At 36.6% G+C, this 20,522-nt stretch overlaps 1 protein-coding gene across 2 annotated transcripts in view; it reads left to right on the forward strand.

The window, feature by feature from the left end:
* ANKS1B (ankyrin repeat and sterile alpha motif domain containing 1B) overlaps nucleotides 1–20,522 on the forward strand; it is a 412,748-nt gene that overhangs the window by 80,684 nt on the left and 311,542 nt on the right. For both annotated transcript variants that reach the window (XM_058804621.1, XM_058804622.1), the window contains exon 9: nucleotides 18,903–19,043. In XM_058804621.1, coding sequence (XP_058660604.1) covers nucleotides 18,903–19,043 — 141 coding nt within the window. The remainder of the gene's footprint in view (nucleotides 1–18,902; nucleotides 19,044–20,522) is intronic.

A 20,522-nucleotide genomic window follows, 5' to 3' on the forward strand; every position in this document is an offset into this window, starting at 1 on the left:
TTGAAATTGGAGACTGTTTGAAGCATTTTATGGTGCTTTCCTGCTGGGGCATCCAGCTTTTCTTTTAGAGAAAACTGTAGTCAAGATGATGGCTGTGCACTCCCAACATGAAGTTAGCATGGAGGGCAGAATATGTTTCCCCCTGCAGTAAACCCAGCTATACAGATCCGTATGGAGAGGACTCTTTGCTGTGATATGAGATTTTCCTGTTTGTTCTAAAGCAGCCATTTCATTTTTAATGTATTTTATGGTTATTCAGTCTGTTCAGATGCTACCTGGCTACCTTGCATTAAAAAAATGGAAGTTGCTTCCATTTTTGATACACCTTTTAGTTTTGGGCAGGTATTGCCTTCCCTTTGTGTTTAGGCTCCCTGGGTGATATGAAAATCAACATGCTCTGTAAGGGGCCATGAAAGAGTAATTGGGAAGAAGCACTAAAGTGAAGAGATATGCGTAGCTCTGAAAATGATTGCAAAGGTGAATGCTGCCAAACTGCTCTGGGGGCAGGACCAGCAAGTGCAGTCAAGGAAGATGTGTGACAGTACAGTGATGATTGAAGAAACTTAAATGAATATTTATATAAGAACATGAAGATGCAGAGAGAAAGAAGCAAAGATGTATATAGATGTGGAGAGTCAGAAATAGATTGCTTGGGTATGTATTAAAGAGAGATTCTTGCAGCTTTTTCTGACTTAAAGTTTTCTCCTCCATGGGAAGCTTCTGTAAGAATCTCAATAGGTTAAGGGGGTTCTTATATTTTGTCTGCATTTATTCACCTCATATTTGCCTCTACTGCACATACCAAGACCCTTTGAAAGTATGGGCAGCACAGGACACCCTATGGAGTCTGTCTGGAGCACAGACTCTTTCTGCCTGCTGGACTGAATGTTGCCTTTCTCAGTTACCAGCTCCAACAGAGGGCTGGAGCCACACCTGGTGTGCTTCCACTAAGGAGCAGTTACTTCAGGTTCGTATCAGTTCATATTCAGGTTCATATCAGCAGATTTTTCCTAACTTTCATTGCTGGCTGTGCTGGCATCAGCTCTGAAGAGGTGTAGAAGTTAGCTCCCCATTGATAATGTGTTAGGTGGTGCCATTTCCTGAAACTTATGTCGATTCCAGAGACGATGACTGTTGAAGGCTTTTCAACTTCATGTAGTTCAGCAATCTGAAAAGTTTCCAAATCCTATGTCATGCCACTTTGTGACCCTGAGGGAGATTCTGCAAAGGCACTGGCTGCTTGGAGACATCAGAATTTTTTGCATCATGCTATTGTTTAGAGAAGTAGGGGGCCAAGACTGGGGAATTTGATTTGAATAGTAACTTGTGGATCATAAACTTAGGAAGCTGGAGCAAGGAGCATCAGGAGCCACCTCCTGAGGCTAGCATAGGCTTGGGAAAGAGAAGAAATCAGAAGGCAAAGTGTATTTCAAAGCATTTTTTTAAACAATTGGCTCTTTTCAGGAGGGCCAAAACTGCTGAGACTAAATGAGGTTATGGTTGATTTGGGACTGTAGAAAGGAGTGTCTGTCTATCCAGAATGCACAGGCTGGAATTCTATCCTGAATTTTAACTGCCAACCTCTAGTGTTTGAAACAGTGGGGCTCACAGTTTTTGTTAATGTAAGGGTAGTGTGAATGCCTGCTTTTTAATACAATAACTTGACAGTAAAGGCTTCATCTGGAAAAGTGGTGCTCAATTCTGACCATGGCATAGGGGTGAGTTTCCATTGGTTGTATAGTCTCCCAGATAAAGTACAGACATCAGGCTATGATCCCTTCTAGTATTGTTTCTGCATTGTACAGCCACTGGAAAAATACCAGTGCAATCTGGAGAGCAGGACTTTGGATGCCTTGTTCATAGGAACATTCTCTTCCTTTTCTGGTCTTGGGCATCTTGCATGCTCAATGATAGAGCACTTGGAGAATTCTATACTTTCTTTGAAAGAAGTGGGTTGGAAGTCTTTTAGGTTAAGGACAGAATGGAATCCATTCCTCCATTTGCTGTGTTATTAGACAGGTAGTCATCCAACAACATAACAAGTTGTTTTGGAATGTTTGTAATAAGGAACTACTTCTTTTCATCTAATTTTGCATTGAAAACAGTACATGTTTGTATTATATGTTTCTGTTGGCCAGGTGTGTGATTTGTGACAGGGCATTAAAACCCCAGAGATTTATGTGCTTACAGTATTTTCAAGTCAAATCGGAAGCAGAGTTTGCACAGGTCTGAGGTTCAGTGAAAAAAAAAACAAAATGAAAAAAGGAACTCTTTGGTTTGGTCCTCAGAGTTCCAAATTACTAATAAGCTTTGACTCTTAAATTTCCTTGGGACATGGAGGAGCTGACTAGGAAAATTGGTGGTGAGGTGGAAGGCATGACATCTGGGAGAGGGAGAGTACAATAGAGCAGTAAGTAGAAGTAAGGACAGTAGCAGTACACCCATAGTGTAGACATGAATAGGAACAGATCTGGAGATGAGTGAAAATGTCCCCAAAGGATGCTTCCCTTCCAAAAGTTGAAAGGGGAACTGTGACAGAAGAACAGATTGTCTTAGCTGCCTGAATTGGAGGGAGTGATTAATGAAGAGGGAGGAAAAGACTGAATGCTAACAGCAGAAAGTCAGATGAGAGTAAGTTAATGTTATCTTTTAATTTGAAGAGTACTCTATTAAGGATAAACTAAAGGAAGTCAAGGCTGCACTGGAAATGTCATAATTTAAATGTTTTCTTTTGCCACTCCAGCTGTGTTTGGTGTGCTGTTGTGCAGATATTAATGCCATGTTTCCTAGTCTTCCTTTACCAGTCACTAAAACATAGCATGCAACGAGCCCCTATTCATTGTCTCCACAAAATTAAAGACCAGATTGAACACAGTTTTGCAATTCTACTTCAGGGAGAGCTCCAAAAGGTGTTCCTACAGCTATGCATCATTTTAGTTGCAATTTCTAGTATTTCTTAATTACTTGTATGCTGGGTGATTGTCACTGCATAGATTTTTACTTTCAGTTCCTGTCTTTGTTTTTCCCATTTTGGCCATTGTGACTTGAATGTGCTTTTTAGTTGACCTATGTATGCTAAGACATGGAAAGCCCTGACTGGTGCTGCACAGGCAAGCTTGGGAAGCTTTATACTTGTGTTTTGCTCAGTGCTGACATATTACATTGTTCCCTAGATAAAAATCTTTCAAAAAAACTAGGATTTGATTGTTCCATGAGTCAGAAAAGCAACTGTGCTTCAAAGCATATTTCAGAAAACATGAGGTGGAAAAAAAAATATACAAAAGTCCTTGATTTATATCACAGTTCATTTGGAAAGGTGTTTCCTTTTCAAGATGAATTAAGTGTGATTGCAGTTTCAGGTTTGTTTTTTTTTAAAGTAGAATTTAAAAAATATTTATTTTCCAATAGATGGCAGTCTGGTTCAGTAATTTCAAGAACAAAAGCAACCATCTTATATAAGAGTTTTCCAACATTTCTCGTTGCTGTGTTAAAATTGTGCATTTTAACACAGTTGATAGTCCAAAATGCTTCAAAATTAACACCTTAAATTCCTCTAGGAGAAAAATGTATGGAACATCATGACATACATTTAAGCTACAAAATAAAACATCAGGACTAAATTTAGAAGTGTATCATGGCAAAGAGGTTATACACCAAGTGTGCATTCAAACGATCTGTGTGAATTGAACAGCAAGCAAGACAATTTAAATAGTTATAATGTACAAAGCAGGGATCCTGAAAAATTAAATGTGTCAGGGAAATGAACAGAAGATTGTCAAAGTGTGTATTGTGAGAATCCTGAGCACCCACAAGAAAATTGCTTTAGATTCCTCTGTGGCATTCTAAGATCATTGCCAGTTTCCTGTCAGGTGTGAGATTCCTGTGTATGTATTCATGTCAGGACTAAGAATTCTAATTAAACCCAGAAATGCACCAGCTGTATTGCAATGTATTTGCACATTGTGTTCTTTAAAAAAATAATATCGGAAAATAAAAATATGGGCTTTTTCTACATGTAAGAAATTCCTATGGATTTCAAAGAATATTTGACTTTTTACTTGCTTTGGACAACCTGTGACTGCAAAACAAAAAGTAGAGATTAAGAACTTCTCCACTTGCCTGTGTGTGTAAATAGATATTTGCTAGATGTACGTGTTGGGTACAGTAAATCTCAGACTTTCTTTAGTAAACTTGATGTTTTATTTGAAAAATGTTTTCCTAAAATTCTCTCTTAAAAAAGCTTCATCTTACTCTGTATTCAAAAGTTTATTTCCATCTTTATTTTTAAAGTGTGGTTTTCTTTTCATGTAGAAACCATAAGTATTCCATATTTTCTGAGAACTCCTGATATTGTTTTGAACTAGTACTAATTTTAAAATGTGCCACTTCAATAGAACTGAGGCTCCACATTGAAATATAGTCTTCAGAACAGTCTCTTTAATCTTTTGTAGTAGGTGGTTGCAATGTTTGCTTTTACATTTATGCTGTTGTGTTCAGAAGCATGACAAAAAAAATGTGTTACTGATTTTCAAGTGCAAATGCAATGTCTTACTGTCTTTGGATTTGTGACATGAGTTTAGATTAAAGAAAAAGTTCTTGAGAGTTTTCTGTGTTCTTAAAAGCGGAGTGTGTTAAAAGATTTTGCTTAATTACATGGTATAAATACTGAGAAACTTAAGATGCCCCCAATTTATTTTTTATAAACTGAAGATAGTAAAACCGTGTAGTAACTGCACTACAGAGGGACTTCACAGAAGTGGCAGCAGCATATCTGTTTAAATTTAATGTGGTTATATGATAGATAATAAAGGCTGGCAGCAGTAATTTAAATTTAAACATGAGGAAAGGTTCTGTGTAGTCTCAGGGAAAAGATTTGGATTTCATCACAGGCATATAAATGTCAGTTTCTGTCATCCAGAATGGGAAGTTGATACTTGTGCATGTTGAGAGAGTGGAAAAAAATATATGTAAAAATATAATAAGATTGCTGAAAAGAGTGACGGTACATAGTCAAAGACACAATTTTTACTCTTATGTCAGAATAGCAAGAATATGAGGCTATATAACAGCAATAAAACTATAATCGTGTCTGGTTTATATCTAAGGAGAGATTCAAAATCATAGAATTATGTGGTTTTGAGAGAAGTTGAGTAAGAGATTATATTAGAGTGGGTAAAATTTATGCATGGTTTTTCAGAAGTCAGTTATTCTGATTAATTTTTTTCTCTAAAGAGCAATTATTTTTTAGAAAAAGTACAGGATTTTTTTATTGTTTCACAAAGTAATTGCTAGAGCTTGTTGAATATTGTAGTAAACTGTTTAGTAGCATTATTCAAGAATACTGTTTTGGTTTTTACTTTTAATCTAACATTTAAATAATGGCTGGATTGAAATATAATAGCTAAGAGTGACCAAACATGCTCGAGTAAAATAATTGCTGTCTTGAGCTTTTAAAAACACCACACACTTGCATGCATTATTGAGAGAGGAATACAGAATTTCAGAGAAAAATGGTGATGAGCAAGCCAGAAGTATGTGCAATGGCTTACTAATGAGGATACAGTAAAAACACCTTCCAGAACAATTTTGGTTGCTTATTCATTAGGGAATAGTAAGATAATCAGGCCTGATTGTATGGGGCTTCAAGGACAGAAACAGATAAATTTAAATAATTTAATATAGTAACACTTGGTGAATTTGATAATAAAACTTCAATGCATTTTGCAGGTATTTATGATGTATTGAGAGACAGTGTTTGGAAGACTGTTGCTTTACTGAATTCCTTTTTTATGATAGTGTTAGATAATTTTAGTATTGCCGAATTATGACGCTGCAAGAATTTTGTATTAAGTTGCTCTTTTACCCAGTTCAGTAATGAATCCTATTTTGCAAGCATATACTGACTCTTATTTCTATGAGAAGTGAAAGTATGATGACCATCTCTCCTAGGATATGTAAACATAACTTTTTGAGATTCCCTTGTTGAAGAGGTCTACCCACACTCTGAAGATAAGATTATATAACTTTAAAAATTTATTTTAAAAGCTACCACCTCACTAAAAACCATCTGCTACTCCCAATTTCTAGTGCACACAGTAGTATTTCCCACTGAGAACTGTTGCTGCTGCTCCTTTTTTTCATTAGATATTTATAATGGGACATCCAGTACCAAACATCCACTTGGTCAGTGTGGAATTATATACTTTCCATAAATTGCTTTAAAAAGGATTTCTAATTCTGTTTAAACATGAGCTAGTGATTACAAAGAAACAGAAGGAAACCCACTGGCTACAAAATTTTTCCTCCTCTTTTAGGCTACCTACCTAGTGAAGGGGAGTTCAGACTTTCTAAAAGTATCCTTTCCTAACGTGTGTTCTGTAGCTATTAAAAAAGATTATGTTCTGTGTCTGTAGGTTAGGCTATGCTTCAGCACAGTGTTGTGAAAATTTATGTTGGAGGGGTCCTAATAGGAGCTATGTGGAGCTCTGCACAGAATAATTTGCCTGGTATCATGCTTCACAGCTGACTAAATTAGCCTGCAGCTCCCTGCTGCTGTGATTTCGGGTAGAAAGATTGCTAGCCAATCCTCCCGTGAGCTGCACAGACCTACCCTGTGAGAAAGCCATTGCTTGTTTAGGAATATAAAATCTCAAAACATGACAACACTTAGTATGATTTAAACTACATAGAGTTAAGTATAACTAGGGGAATGTGCTGGCCAAACCACCAATTCATTTAATCTGCATTGAAAAGTACCTGCTCTTTTTTCCACTAGAATGATTTTCTAGAATATTTAAGCAGTCTGTGCAATTATGTGTGTGTGGCAAATTCCTTGACTATCAGGTACTAGCAGGAAAATAGCTTACAGACAAATGCATCTCTCTGAATGCTGTTATGTGTTTAGCTTGCAGTGGAGAAGCCTAAAGGTATCTAATCCTTTTGCTCCAGTCTGTCACATTGTTTACCACCATGTAAAACCCTGTATTGCTTTTTTGCAGAACGTGTGCTCTAGACAGAGGCATTTTCTCTTATTGGCTGAGTTTATGCTTCCATTTATTCTTATATGGTAAAATCTAATAGAGTAGAAAAGAACAAATGCTTTGTGCACACCCTTCATAATTTGTAATATTTCCGGCTTGTTCTTTCTTAAAGCTTTCCTTTTCCTGACTAAGTAATCTTACAATTTTCTTATTTTGTATGTAAGTCTTTCCATGCTGCCAAGCACTTTGACTTGCCCTGCTGTGGACCCTTTCATCTCAGCTGAATCTTTTACATAAGGACCTTGGATATGGGTTTAGAATTTTTTCCATATAAAGTAATTATAATACAAGCTTTTCAGATCAAAGAGCTTGTTTGTCTTTGTGGTTATAAAGCTGTGTGTAAATTTGGGGTGCTGTGGCAATGATTAGCAAAATTTTGTCTACTCAAGAATTCTGTTTGATATCTAGGTTTTATTAACTTGACTACAGTAGATTTTTTTTTTACAAGAACAATTTCAGTTCAATACTGAGCACATATGTAGAGTCATGTCTGTTTCATTATACTTAGATGAACACCAAGGATATCTACTAATCTCAGTAGGATTAGCCAACATCTGAGGGCTCTGTCAGAACTGATCCTGAAATCATCTCCCCAATATGAAATATATTTGCTTGCATTAAATATCTTTTTTTTTAATATTACTCAGTGCTTTAGAGAACCTTCTTTCTCATCTGTGTTTCATGATTTTTTTTAACATGCTTGAGCTGCCTGTGCCATTGTGCCACTGTTGCCAATGCTGCACAGCAGAACCCCTTCTCTTTCATTTCTTGTGCTACCCTCAGGATCTGTCATCCTGGGAGTATTCAGTAGTGTACAACATGATGCCCATACTTAAGCTGCAGTCTCCAGATTCATTTGGGACCTTCCCAGAGAGTTTGGAAGGAGAACAGAATGAGAAGATAATACCATGACATTTCCACCCAGGCAGGTGACTTTTTTAATGTTAGCATCAACTCTTCGTGATATTATTATAAAACCAAATTGTCAGGAACACTAAGTTATTGGCAACCGGAGTTGCTTCCCTCAAGAACTGACATTCATTAGAAGTTTGTCAAAAAAAATCTGTCATGGACTCCTGCTCTCCATTTCCCTTGGGTTTCTCCTGTCCTCAGACTGTTCTCCAGTGTTCCAGTCAGAATCACAATTTCAGATTCTCCTTCACAAGAGAACAAAAAGTTCTTTTCATCTTCCTTGGTCTTCTCAAAATACAGGTTCTGCCTATGTGATTTAGAGCATCACAGGTAGGAACACTGATACTCCAAAGGTGTATTGGTTTATCACATTTGAGCAATAGAGTATGGAGCGATGTATGAGGTCTAGAAGGAATTTGAAAGACTTTGCTGACATTTAGGTAAAATCAGATTTTAATTTCTGAAACATATTTTTTGCTCTCTGGAAAAACTGCTTTTGGTAGAATATAAGAAGAATGAGCTTAGATGTGTAGATTTGTTTTTCACAGTCATATATATATATATTTACATCAGGGAAAAGATAACTGCGTTAATAAGGAAAGAAGAACCTATCCTGCAATCTAAACAAAAAATACATTGTTCTAGAACATTTTAACTTTTGATGTTTCTACATTTTAAGAGATAGAAATTTCTGTAATAATTTAGAACTCTTATCAGCAGGTACCAGGTTGTCAGCAGGTACCAATGCAGGTTTGATTGTTCTTTAAAATGCATAAGGGTCTCAGAATGAGTGTTATACCTACACATCAAGTAACAAAGAGTAGAGGGGAAAAAAAGAAATATTTTTGTATATAACTCAAGTCAACACTGATTTAATGTCTATTCCATTAGTGTAGGAATTAAGTCATTAAGCTTGGAACTTGCAGTGAAGCCTGATGATCACCATCTGACAGGAAATGCATGAGAAAAGTAAGAACTCTATGGATATGTCTCAGTTGTTTTCTGTGGTGAGTGGAACAGCATCATTTTATCCCAATGGTGTAACCAGGAGATGAAGCCTGCTAATCCATCAGAGCCATGTGAACTTCTACAGGATCCTAAGGGGTGGGGATTAAATGTATGGTTTCAGTATATTTGATTCAATGATTCTTTTGAAGTTGGCTAAGTAGGTACTTTCTTAGAAGCCACAGTCTTGCTTTCTTTTGTTTGCCTCTTTGTAAGAGGTATACAAATAATGCTAATGATAAATAATGTGCATATTTCACAGGGCAAAATGACCACCCATGACAAGCTAATACAAAATAATGCTCTCTTTAAAAATTGTTTAGTAGCTGAAATTACAGCATTGGGCAGTTTATTTGGACTACTTGTTTAATTTCATTTTTATTCTATCTTAGTGGCTACAAGCAGATTTTTTTTTATAATGGGACTATAAAATAAATTCAGTATTTTTTTCCTTAAGTTTTGAAAGTTGACCATTCATAAGATAGAGTTTCATTGTATTCTGTTGACAGATTTTTCCAGACCCTGTTAATAAGCTCAGCAAGTAGAAAATGAATAGAAAAATATGCTGGACCAGATTCCTATACCTCTATAGAATATAATATCTTGAGGAATTCAGTTAAGGGCCAGTGCCTGATATTTAGTATGCATTAGAAAAGTTTGCCCATACATCAAGAGTGTGCTAGAAAAGCACCCCTTAGCTTTTCTGTGACTTTATTATAACTGGAATCCTTGCCTGACTTCAGTGGTATAGGTTTTTAAACTGAAATTAGAATCAAAAACCAGATTTACTTGATGTGTTGTGTCACATGATGCACGTGTTGGTCTTTACAGCAGTTTCTTTATTTTTCCAGAGAAATGTGAAGGTTGAATGACTTACACAATTTTTGAATATCTATTTTCATTCCTCTTGTCTTGGCCTCTATCCTTCCTAAACTTACCATAAGTTTCAGTTTAGTGTCATGAGGGAAAATCTCAGGAGAGGTTCTACCATTTTATTTACTTCAGTAATTATTTGAGATTAAGAAATTTGCATTAATACTACCATTATTATTTTTGTTTATATTGGTGCTTTGCCTAACATTTCTGAAACATAGGCTGTTCCTAATCTGCAAAGAAGCAGCCTCAATACTGCCTTAGACAAAAATAATATTAAAATATAATTACTTGTTTATTGCTATGCTGGTCTTTCTTTCCATTGTTAATAGTTTCTTACTTACAGGTATTGGAATATTTATTGCCTTGCTTTTGTCTCTGTCAGTGGTGTTTCCTTTAAGAAATCTAAGTAATTTTAACAGTTCACAATTGCTTATTTAGTTATTGATACCTCCTGAGAAACATAGTGTTTCACAGGAGTTATAGATGAAAGCCTGTTACTGACTTGTTTATCTGTATTTTATAGGAGCTTTAAGACATTATATTATGAATGGCTGGAGAAAGAATTTAAATATTAAGTCTTCAGCTACTTAGGAATGTGTCTGGAAAAGAACATAAAGGTGTGCTTGTACTGCAGTGGATCTGAATGTGTGGTGTTGAATTTACCACAGGCAAAAGGAAACAGTACCAATGAGCTAGCACAGAAAAAGCACACCCTGTCCTACATCTTCTGTCAGTAGTGGTTATTGAGATTACTGCAGTGGTATCACTGGTTTAACTATATAATACAGGAAGAAGCAGCAACTTGAAGTATGTCACCTTCACACTGGGAGATTTTCCTATTGGCCATAGCAAAGACTTTGCCTTCCTATCGAAGATGATTTTGAATGCTGCTTCCAGGTGCAGTGTAAATCAGGCTGCATTGAGAGCTGCTGTCTAGTTGATAGTATGCTGCATCTCTGATGGGATGTGTGTGATCGTTCTCAGCACCTCTAGAGGAGTCTGAGCCATTGCTTGTGCTTCTGATAACAAAAGGTAGATTATTCTTTGGCTGATCTTTTCTAGTTAGGCCTTCAACTTCTATGCCTTCTAAGACATTTCAGCTGTCTACTGTTCTACTGTGTTGTGTTTACATTATGTTTAGCACTTGGCTGCCAATATGGCAAACCACAAGTAATTTGTTACTGCTAGATCTGTAAATCACATAGCAAAAATGCTTTTCAAAGCTCTTTTGATTGTCCACTCTTAACCAGCATTCACCTTCAGATGACTAATGCAGTACTGCATATAGTTCTTTAGATTGCCTTTGACTGTTCAGGTAGGTTTTCTTTTATGTTCTTTATTAAGGCAACAGCAGCTTAATGGAATAATAACTGCGTTTTCATTGACACATTCCTATTGAGAATATGTGTGCTAAATAAAAAAATGTGCACTGGAGGAGTAATAAAGTGGTGACTTCTGCCTACTCTCTTGCCACCTGATTTTCCCGCTAGTTTAATGTCTCTTCCTTCTGCTCTATTTCATGAGAAATAATGTGTTTTCTATAAGTTTCATCATACTGCCACCCACTTACCCACCCTCTCTTTCACAATTTTAAAAAAGGAAAAATGCAAGGTTTACAACTGATTTTCATGGCAATTACATAGCGCTGAGATTTTCAAATGTTATATGATAACATTCAGATGGTATAGGGCTGTTAAATACAGAGATGCCTCTGTAACTATTCTTCAAGCAGTGTTTTCTCTGAGATATTTAAAGCCAAAAGTGATTTACGTTACTTTGAATTACGATTTTTTTCCTTTATGCAAGGGCAAATATTCTGTAGCCTTTAATTCTCTTTAATATTTTTTAAATTATTAACACTTCATTTTTCTTTTATGTGGGCTCCTATGCCCTTAGTTATCAGTTTCTTCTTTTTCATCTGGTGGATGAGGTTTTCAGTGAGTCACATTTTGGAGTGAGTCATGTGCATATTGATTCAGGGAGACACAAAAGTCTGTCATTAACATGAGAAATTCCATTAACTTAATTGCAACTGTTCTTGTGGTTAAATTTCAAGACTCAAGAATAAAGGTACCAAATTCCTTCCCTTTTTGCGCAGCCCATATTTGTGTATAGCCTTCCTTACAAACCAACACAGGTCAAATCTGCTATGCCTGTGGGATGGAAAGGCATTCCTAGAGATGCATTCTGTAGCAGAGTGTCCTTGCAGTCTTTATGACTTCCTGGGTGAATTCTATTTTAGGGCTTTATGCTTCCTATGCTAAGTTCTTTTTCATGGTAAAGTACTTGAAATGCTTTGACATTAAACATTTAAAATTAAGTGTGCAAATAGACTGATTTATTAGTATTAGGGATGTGCTCAAAGTTAGACAAGTATTTCAAACACAGGTTCACTTTATTTTAGCTAATGTTAAGAAAGAGAAATTAATTTGGCAGTCAATCCTGTCCCAAACATAATATATTAGAGTGGAGTAAGTTATGAAGTGCCTATGTTTTGATACATTATAGAGAAGTAACTTAATCCAGAGATTAAACATATAACTTTTATTAAATCACAGAATTCACTGAATTGGAAGGAGCTCACAAGGATCATCAAGTCCAGTTCTCTGGGCCTGCAGAGAGCCATCCCCAAGACTCACACTCTGTGCCTGAGACTGTTCTCCAAATGCGTCTTGAGCTCTGTCAGGGTGATGCTGTGACCGCAGTCCTGGGGAGCCTGTTCAGTGTCCAAACACCCTCTGGGTGCAAAACCTTTTCCTGATATCCAACCTAAACCTTCCCTGACACAACTTCAGGCCATTTTTTTGGGTCCTGGAACTGATGACTTGAGAAAACAGATCACCTATTAGGTTTTTAAATCCTAAAACTTTTGTTTTATGAATGGTTTAATCCTTCTATGAGAGTAGTGCAAAGATTAAGAATCATCTTAATATTTGTTATTTATGCTACATGCAAGGATGAATTAAAATTTTGAATGTATTGTTCTACTTTCAATACATGTCCAGATGTACTTATTTTATAATCTCATTTTTACTTAAAATTTTGACCTTATTCAGTGTGCATTATACTTCCCATTTGGTTCCAGGATGTATTTCCTGTATAGTGTCAGATCCTGCTGTGGTGACAGTGTGATTTATTTTGAGGTGCTCATGATAGGTGTCAATGGCACTTGCCCACTGAGAGGCAGCAGCTACACAACCACATAGTTGAGTATATGTGTAAATGTATGTGAATTAATCATATTTGCCTAGTTAAAGCATCTTGTGTTTGCTATGTGTGGTCGTTTCACTTGACTCTACTGACTTCAAGTGACAGGAATTTCTCCTCAGAATCAGATATCACAGTGATCTTGAGTTCCAAGGGTGTAACTGCTTCAGATGTGGTGTTTCTTTGGGACCCCCAGTCAGAAAATATCACATGAAACTGGGCTGATGGCAGTGGTGTAGAAACCAAGATTCCACATCTGGGACTGCTGGAGCTAGGATTTGCAGCGTACTTAGGCTCATATACCACTGAGAATAGATACAGAGTCTCCCAAGATGATTCCTGATGTAGCCCAGAATTTGTGTGAGCTCATCTTCGGTTTCAGCATAGCCAGCAGATCAGGAGCAAAAACTCAGTGACCCTCTTGGAGATGTTGAGGTGACATGTCTAGCATCCCACAGGGATTAAGGCAGAGGCAGGTGTACTCTTCTCCATTATTCTGCTGCTGTAATTACAAGACTGTCTTTGTCTTCCTGATTATTTGCAGAATACAGGAGGTGCAGTCAAACTCTACCCACACTCAGAGGGAATGAAAGAGATGCAGACTCGGAACATGTTTGTGAAAGAATGGCAGCAGATGTGCAGTGTAAGGTGAAAGACAAAATAATGAGGATGGGAAACAGAAAATCATTAGTAGGGAGAAGGCCTTGGGGGATGTGGGAAAAGTGTGCCCAGGTTCCCAAAACCTTTCACTGTCAGTGAGACATAGGATGTATGTCATAATTGAGGCTCCTCCTTTTCAGGATCCTTACTCAGTCTCAGAAGGGCATATTTGCTTAATGCAGGGATGCTGCTGTAGAAAAATAGTAACTGATTGTATTATTTGCCATGCCCTAATGCTCTTTTTACTTCTGCATTGGGCATTTACTTCTGCAACCTTGGGCATTTTCCCCTGAGAGCAGCTTGGGCAGCAGCAGGGGGAGCACTGAGAGCACAGAACAGTGTCCCAGCTCTTCTGTCCCTGGCTTGACTGCTGCAGCTGCTGGGGACAGCTGTGGCAGAGATAGACCTGCTCATCCAAATTTATAGAAGAAATTCAGGAACAGTTTCCTGTTCTATTAGTTATTAGTAATAATAATGTCAAAATAGAATACTAGGTAATAGACCTGTAATTTTTTGCTTTTATTTCACAGTGTAAAGTACATGTCCTTTGAGCCAAGGAGAGTTAGAAGCACATCTCTGTTAGGATGATAGAAAAATACATGTTTGACAAATTATTTCTACAGAAGAAACTTCCTACTGATCTCATTGTTTCAAACTGAGTGACAGCACTTGGCTTATCAAATGTCTGCTTGCTTTCTGCCTCCCGTAAGCAGAACAATATTGCCTTCTGGATTTCATCTTTACCGCTCCATTTAAAAATATTGTTTCCTGACAAAGATAAATGATAAGGGAATGTTTGTGTCTCCAGAGCTATGATGCAATAGCAAGCAGTAAATGTCCTGTTATTTTGCACCTTTCATAATTTGCTGATGATGTTTGGCTCTAGCAGATACTGTTTGAAAGGGTATATGAAATACTTCTGCAATTGGATGATATTGTGAAAAAAGCCACATACAAGAAGTAAAGGTTTTGATGTTTGGTTTTAGGTTTCACTGGACTAGTCCAGGAAAGTCTCCTATGTATTCTGAAACAAGGGAATTGAGTAGCAGTGTCTGCTTAGAAATGTCAAGGCAGAAAGCAGACTAGTCTTCAGTAAAAGTTGAGAAAAATGGAGGGACTGAAAGGAAATAAGACATTTTTTATAATTTACTGTATTCCTTAAATAAACTTATCTAGGTAATAAGGTCATATGTTAGATAGGAGACAGTTAACATTTGATAAAAAGAAGGCCATACATAAAGTTATTTTTGTATGTTTTATACATGATGTACAACTGCTGAGCTGTGAACTTTGTGACTGTAAATAATAGTTAAGATTAAAGCTGCTCTCACCTTCTTTTGTTGTTGACTTTTAAGAGTAGAACAGACTTGCTCTGCTTTTTCTTTCTGTATTCATCGTTCTCTCTGTTGATAAATATTGCCTTGCTCTCTTAGATTAGGGTAGAGATTCCAAGTTATTGTGATAGACAATATGATGTACATACATGTTTTGAAAATGAATAGGCTCTTTATAAAGTGTCCTTCAGTCTGAAGTGTCCTAGTACCCAAATCTTTGCCGTTTATATAGATTGAAGGCATGAAAAGGAAGTCTTCCATACCTAAATTTTTGGAAGACGTGATTTAGATACTCATGACGTATGAAAATGGGAGATGATGTGATAGGCTTAGTAGTGTCTGAAGAAAATTTGTCACTAGTTGTAGTGGTAGAATGTCCTTATGCTAGATTTTACTACTCTCTCACTGCTGTATCATTATTATTCTCTCTTTACTCAGAGAAATTACTTTCTTAGCCTTTTACTACTGCAAGCAATGTCTAATACTTGATTCAGTGTTCCAGTAAAAAACAGAACTTTTAATAAAGCTTTAATTCCCTATTAATATCTTTGCAATTTGTCTACCAAATTTTCCTTTTGCATATCTTATCTAATATCATGTAACATTGTGTAAGGTATTCTGTCTGTTCTGTTGAGGATATATGTTGCTTATGCTTGTCTCTTCTAACTTAGACAGAAGTTCCCTTACTGAAGATTAGTACTGCAGTTAATATTGGCTTTGCCATTTCATAATGTCTAATTCAATTAATTGAGTAGCTGTGATTTAGATGGAATTTTTAACTACATTTGTTTGGGTTGTTTTAACTCCAAACAGGCATAAATAAGAGGTTCTAAATGGTGGCTGTTTTTCTTTAGTTGACAGAAATATCTTCTACTCTATTTATTTTCTGAGAAGTGGGCATAAATAACTTTAGTTTTACTAAAACTCTCCCTACAGGGCTATATCAAGGTTTTCCAGTAGCACACACAGAATTAGATTTTCATGTTCAAAGGACCTCTAAGGAGGTAAAATTAAATTATACAACAGAACAGAAAAATTAGGGAGTTCTGGGAAAGGAATGAAGGCTGTGAGACAGTAACAGGAAACTGTGTGGTCTGGGTTTGGAGTTTTATGGGTTTGTGTGACAGTCTGAGCTCTGGGAATGGATTGTAGATTTTTCTGTATCTCGTTTGCCTCCTCCAGATGCATCCCTCTTCCCAGGGTCTGCAACCCCAGTCTATCAAATTTGGGGCACTTGTGACCCTTTTCTCTCATGCAGTTATTAACTCCTTCCTTCCTCTTTGCCAATGCAGCTTTCTTTCCCTGCAGTAATTCCCACATATCTCTCTCCCACTGCCTGGGAGGAACTGGGCATCTGTCAAGTGGGGATGGGTGAGAAGGGTGATGGCAATAACTGTTTCTTCACCCTCCAAATTGACTTTTCCGAATGGTGCCTTTTTAGTGCCTTATTGGTGGCAGAAATCAGTACAAGTGTAAAAAGAGCTCAGCCTGATCTACAATAGTCTATAAATTAGTCTGTATCATGTTCATAGCTGTGTTGTCTAGTTGCATGACAGTACCAGTTTGTTCCAGTAGTATGTCCAATGAACTCTGGCATTGACTGATCCTTTTTTAATGATCAGGAGATCTGACTAGATACTTTGCACTTCCTCTCATTCACATTGACATTAAATTCCTCTGATTCGCACTCTATCTTAGCCTATTTATATAAAATACATCTAAGGAAAATGTACAACTCTCATTCTGCTTGTCTATTTTGTTTTTACTGTTCAATAATTGTTTGGCATGGAGCTTTTTCACTCTGTTCCTGTAATGGCTAAATACTCATATGCTCCCCCTTCAGTGACTCTGTTGTAATTCATCTTCCTTTAGTTATGTTAAAAATTTCTCACTTGTGTGTGTGTTTTTTACCTTTACAGGGTGCACTGACATTTTTGTATGACTTTTGTATTCATTCACTTCCATTGGCTTGTAAGGGTACAGCTAATGTGTGTCACCTGCTTTCCTGTGCTGAGCACTGCTGCAGTTCTTTGCTTTTTACTCCAGGGGGCAAGAAATGCTTTATTCTCTGGTACAGGAATTCTGAGATTTAAAATGCAAGTGTAGGGCAGCCACCATGGAAGATGGTGTCATAAATAGAGGGGAAAGACCTCTAGTCTGCTTCCTTTGTCTATGCAAATACCTAGCAATAATAGTCTTTCACGACCTACACTCTGCAGAATTAACCCGATGCTTTTAATAATCAGTGTGAGAATATTGGTTGCTATGGCAACACATTCTGTGGTACTACTAGAGTGTCAAAATAACCTAATGAAATACCATGCTAAGAATGCTTTAGAAATTGACTTCTAAAATAAAAAGTAAATAAATCCACCTAACTTTACAAGATATGGATAGATTAATGAAGCCTGCAATAAGGGAACAACCATTTTCTAACCGAGGGGAATCAGCATAATGGAGTGGGGTATATTGTGTTTCTCATCTTTGATGCATCAGTTGAGATAGAACTTCTAAACATTTTCCCTGCTTAAATAAGTGGTATACCAACAACTTTTGTGTTAAGAAGTTAGCTCAAGAGTTGAATGATCCTCAGGTGTCACACAATTTGAGTTAGTGCCTGTCTGTGCGATGCCTTTGCTTCTACAGTTTCCATCAGCTTGTGTTCATCTTTTGAGCTGCTGCTGTTTCTCTACTTCTTTTCTTTCCTACTTGGCTTTCACTTCTCTATTCCCTTCCTTGCAGCAGACTCCATGCATTTCTTTATTCTATTGGCTAAAATAACCTGCACTTAGGTGTTGGGGTTTTTAAGATGATTTTTATGTGGACCCCATAGCAGGGCTTTAGAGTTAATGTTACCATCAGATCGATAGCTGTGGTCAGCCATTGTCTCAAACAGTGCTATTTTGATCCAGCCACTTCTGAAAGAAGTGGTCCTAAACACAGCATTTAGTATCTGAGTATCAGGCAGGCTGCTCAAGCAAATTTGAAGCAGGCTAGAACAGCTATTTCATATACCAATTTAGAATTAGCGTGTGAAAATTAATTTTTGTTTTTACTTGTAACAGTTTGTGTTGACGTGAGATTTTAAAAATCATTCATTACTGGGTTAACTTTCCTCCTCCTTCTCCTAAAATTAGTAAAAATTACCACTGCAATTCAGTTGGAGTAGGTTGTCCTGTGTAGCAAAATAACATAAATATATGGGAACTGACCTCTGTTCCTATTTCTGTCTGTCATAAAAAAGTAGGATTCTGGTTTAAGCAAAAATTGGCATTTTCCCCTTATCACTCAGATCAATATGTTAAGCCAGTGTTCATAAGTCAGTGATTATTCCTGATATTTTTCATCCCTTCCATACTATAAAGCAAAATAATACAGGTCATCTTTAAATACATCTTTTGCCTACAAAATAAGATAACACATTTATTACTGATAAATATAATGCAAAACCTGAAACCTCATCCTTTGTCTGATTTAGTAGTTTTTGTTTGCCAAAATCTTGGACCCATCCAGGCAAATGTTAGTTCTTACTCTTTGTGGAATATCCTAATCTTAATGATATTACAGCAAATTGTAAAGCAAAATGAAGTAGAAATTGCCAATTTCTTGATAATAACAATAAATATTTTGTAGGTATATTAATATATTCACTCAATTTTAAAGTATAATCGCAGGTAGCTTAATGTGCACCTTCCTTAGAAAGTATTTTTATACAATAGTTTAACAGATGAGTAGGTACTTTGGATTAAAATAGCAGTTTATCTTTTGGTATTTCTGAATGGGACACTCTTAAGTTCATAAGATAAAAAGTTTCTTTACAATATATATCACTGTGTTTAATTTGAAAGTATTGTTTCTTTATGCACAGAGGCCTTCTTCTATGCGTGTATTACCAAGGGAGGAAGAAGATGATGATGCAGCAGAAAATACATGTGGACCTTCTGGTTTATGGGAGGCACTCACACCTTGTAATGGATGCAGGAACCTCGGATTTCCCATGCTTGCACAAGTATGTGATCTCCTTTTCATCATAAAACTTAGTAACTATGGAAGAGATGCTTAATCTCTGCCTTAACACTTAAAGTTATTTATAGTCTTGCCTGATTCCCTTCTAAATTTCTACTTTCACTCTTCATTTTAATGTCAAAAGCTGCTTCCAAAATTAAATGTTGAGGTTCAGTCATCCTGCTATAATAATTATTCATAAGAGTTTAATATGGAGACTGGTGTTTACTACCCCTATTTTAGATAGATAGTCGCTGTGTTGGATAGCTTTCTTTTCCATCTGGAAAGAAATTTTGAAGTCACATAGTTTCCTTTGGGATAAGTACTCTATTTTTCACCAGCTTCTAATTAATATAATGACATCTCAGCTGCTTTCTTTATAGAATTAATTGAGGACATCATGCATAACTCAACTGATGTAAGAATATAGCCTAAGACTTCTTTTTGAAGATTATGTAAGTTAAAGAAAAAATTCCCAAACGTTTTCAAATGTTCATCATAATACAGAAGAGAATAAATAGAAATGGGTAATATATTTGAGTCTAAGTCCCAGCAACTCTCAGAGCAGATCAGTCTACAGTATCTACCAAAGCATTCCAGCAGCTGTGTCCTGAACAAGTGATATTGTATTGCTCCAGAACAGGATGATGTTTATTGCTGCTTCTGGGTCTCCCTTGTTCTCTCCCCTCACCATAAATTAGCACTCTTGTTTGTGTAACATTTTTCCTGCACTTTTTTTTTTGTAGATTGAATGAAGACCTGCCAAATTTCTGTTTAGAAATGTCTGGTGTTTATCCAGTTGCATCCTTACTTGGCACTACATTTAAATAGCTTTGTCAGATTCTTGTGTACCACATTGGAATTCCATATCCTGTCTCCCCACACTTCATACACTGTTGCTTTCATACCGTGACTGTACGTTTTATTCCCTTTAAGTCTCGTGGGACTTGCACCTGTTTGAAGTCAATGCTGAAGCCTTCCCTGCAGTCAATGGAAACAGGATATGGCAGCTCATGTGCTTGAATAACAATGAGTACTGCCCTGTCTCTTGATAAGGAGCCTTTATATTCCTTTCCCCTTTCAGAGGCTGTTTCCTACTTCATACTATCCATCATTTTAGACATTTGGCAAAGTGGGGCATTGTCGGAATCATCCTGATTCACAATCAGAGTACTAGTTACTAATTCCTCATTTTTAAAGATTTGTTTCTTAAATGGAACTTTTCTTATTTAAGTATCACCTGTGATTTAATTATTGTTAAACTTGCTATGATGAACATACTTGCCATTTTTGTTTCCTGAAAATGCATTTTAGGAAATAATTTTTCTAATTTTAGAAAATACTTTTGTTTTCCTTGTTTCTTCTTTAGGTAAGGTATACATAAAGGGTGCTATAAAATTGAAGGATGCATTTGAAATGTGTTATCAAATGTGGTTGGTTGGTTGGTATGTCTTTCCTATTTATAAAGAGAGAGTCATTCCAA

This window comes from Ammospiza caudacuta, chromosome 5 (genome assembly GCF_027887145.1).
Source record: "Ammospiza caudacuta isolate bAmmCau1 chromosome 5, bAmmCau1.pri, whole genome shotgun sequence".
Classification (NCBI taxonomy): Eukaryota; Metazoa; Chordata; class Aves; order Passeriformes; family Passerellidae; genus Ammospiza; species Ammospiza caudacuta.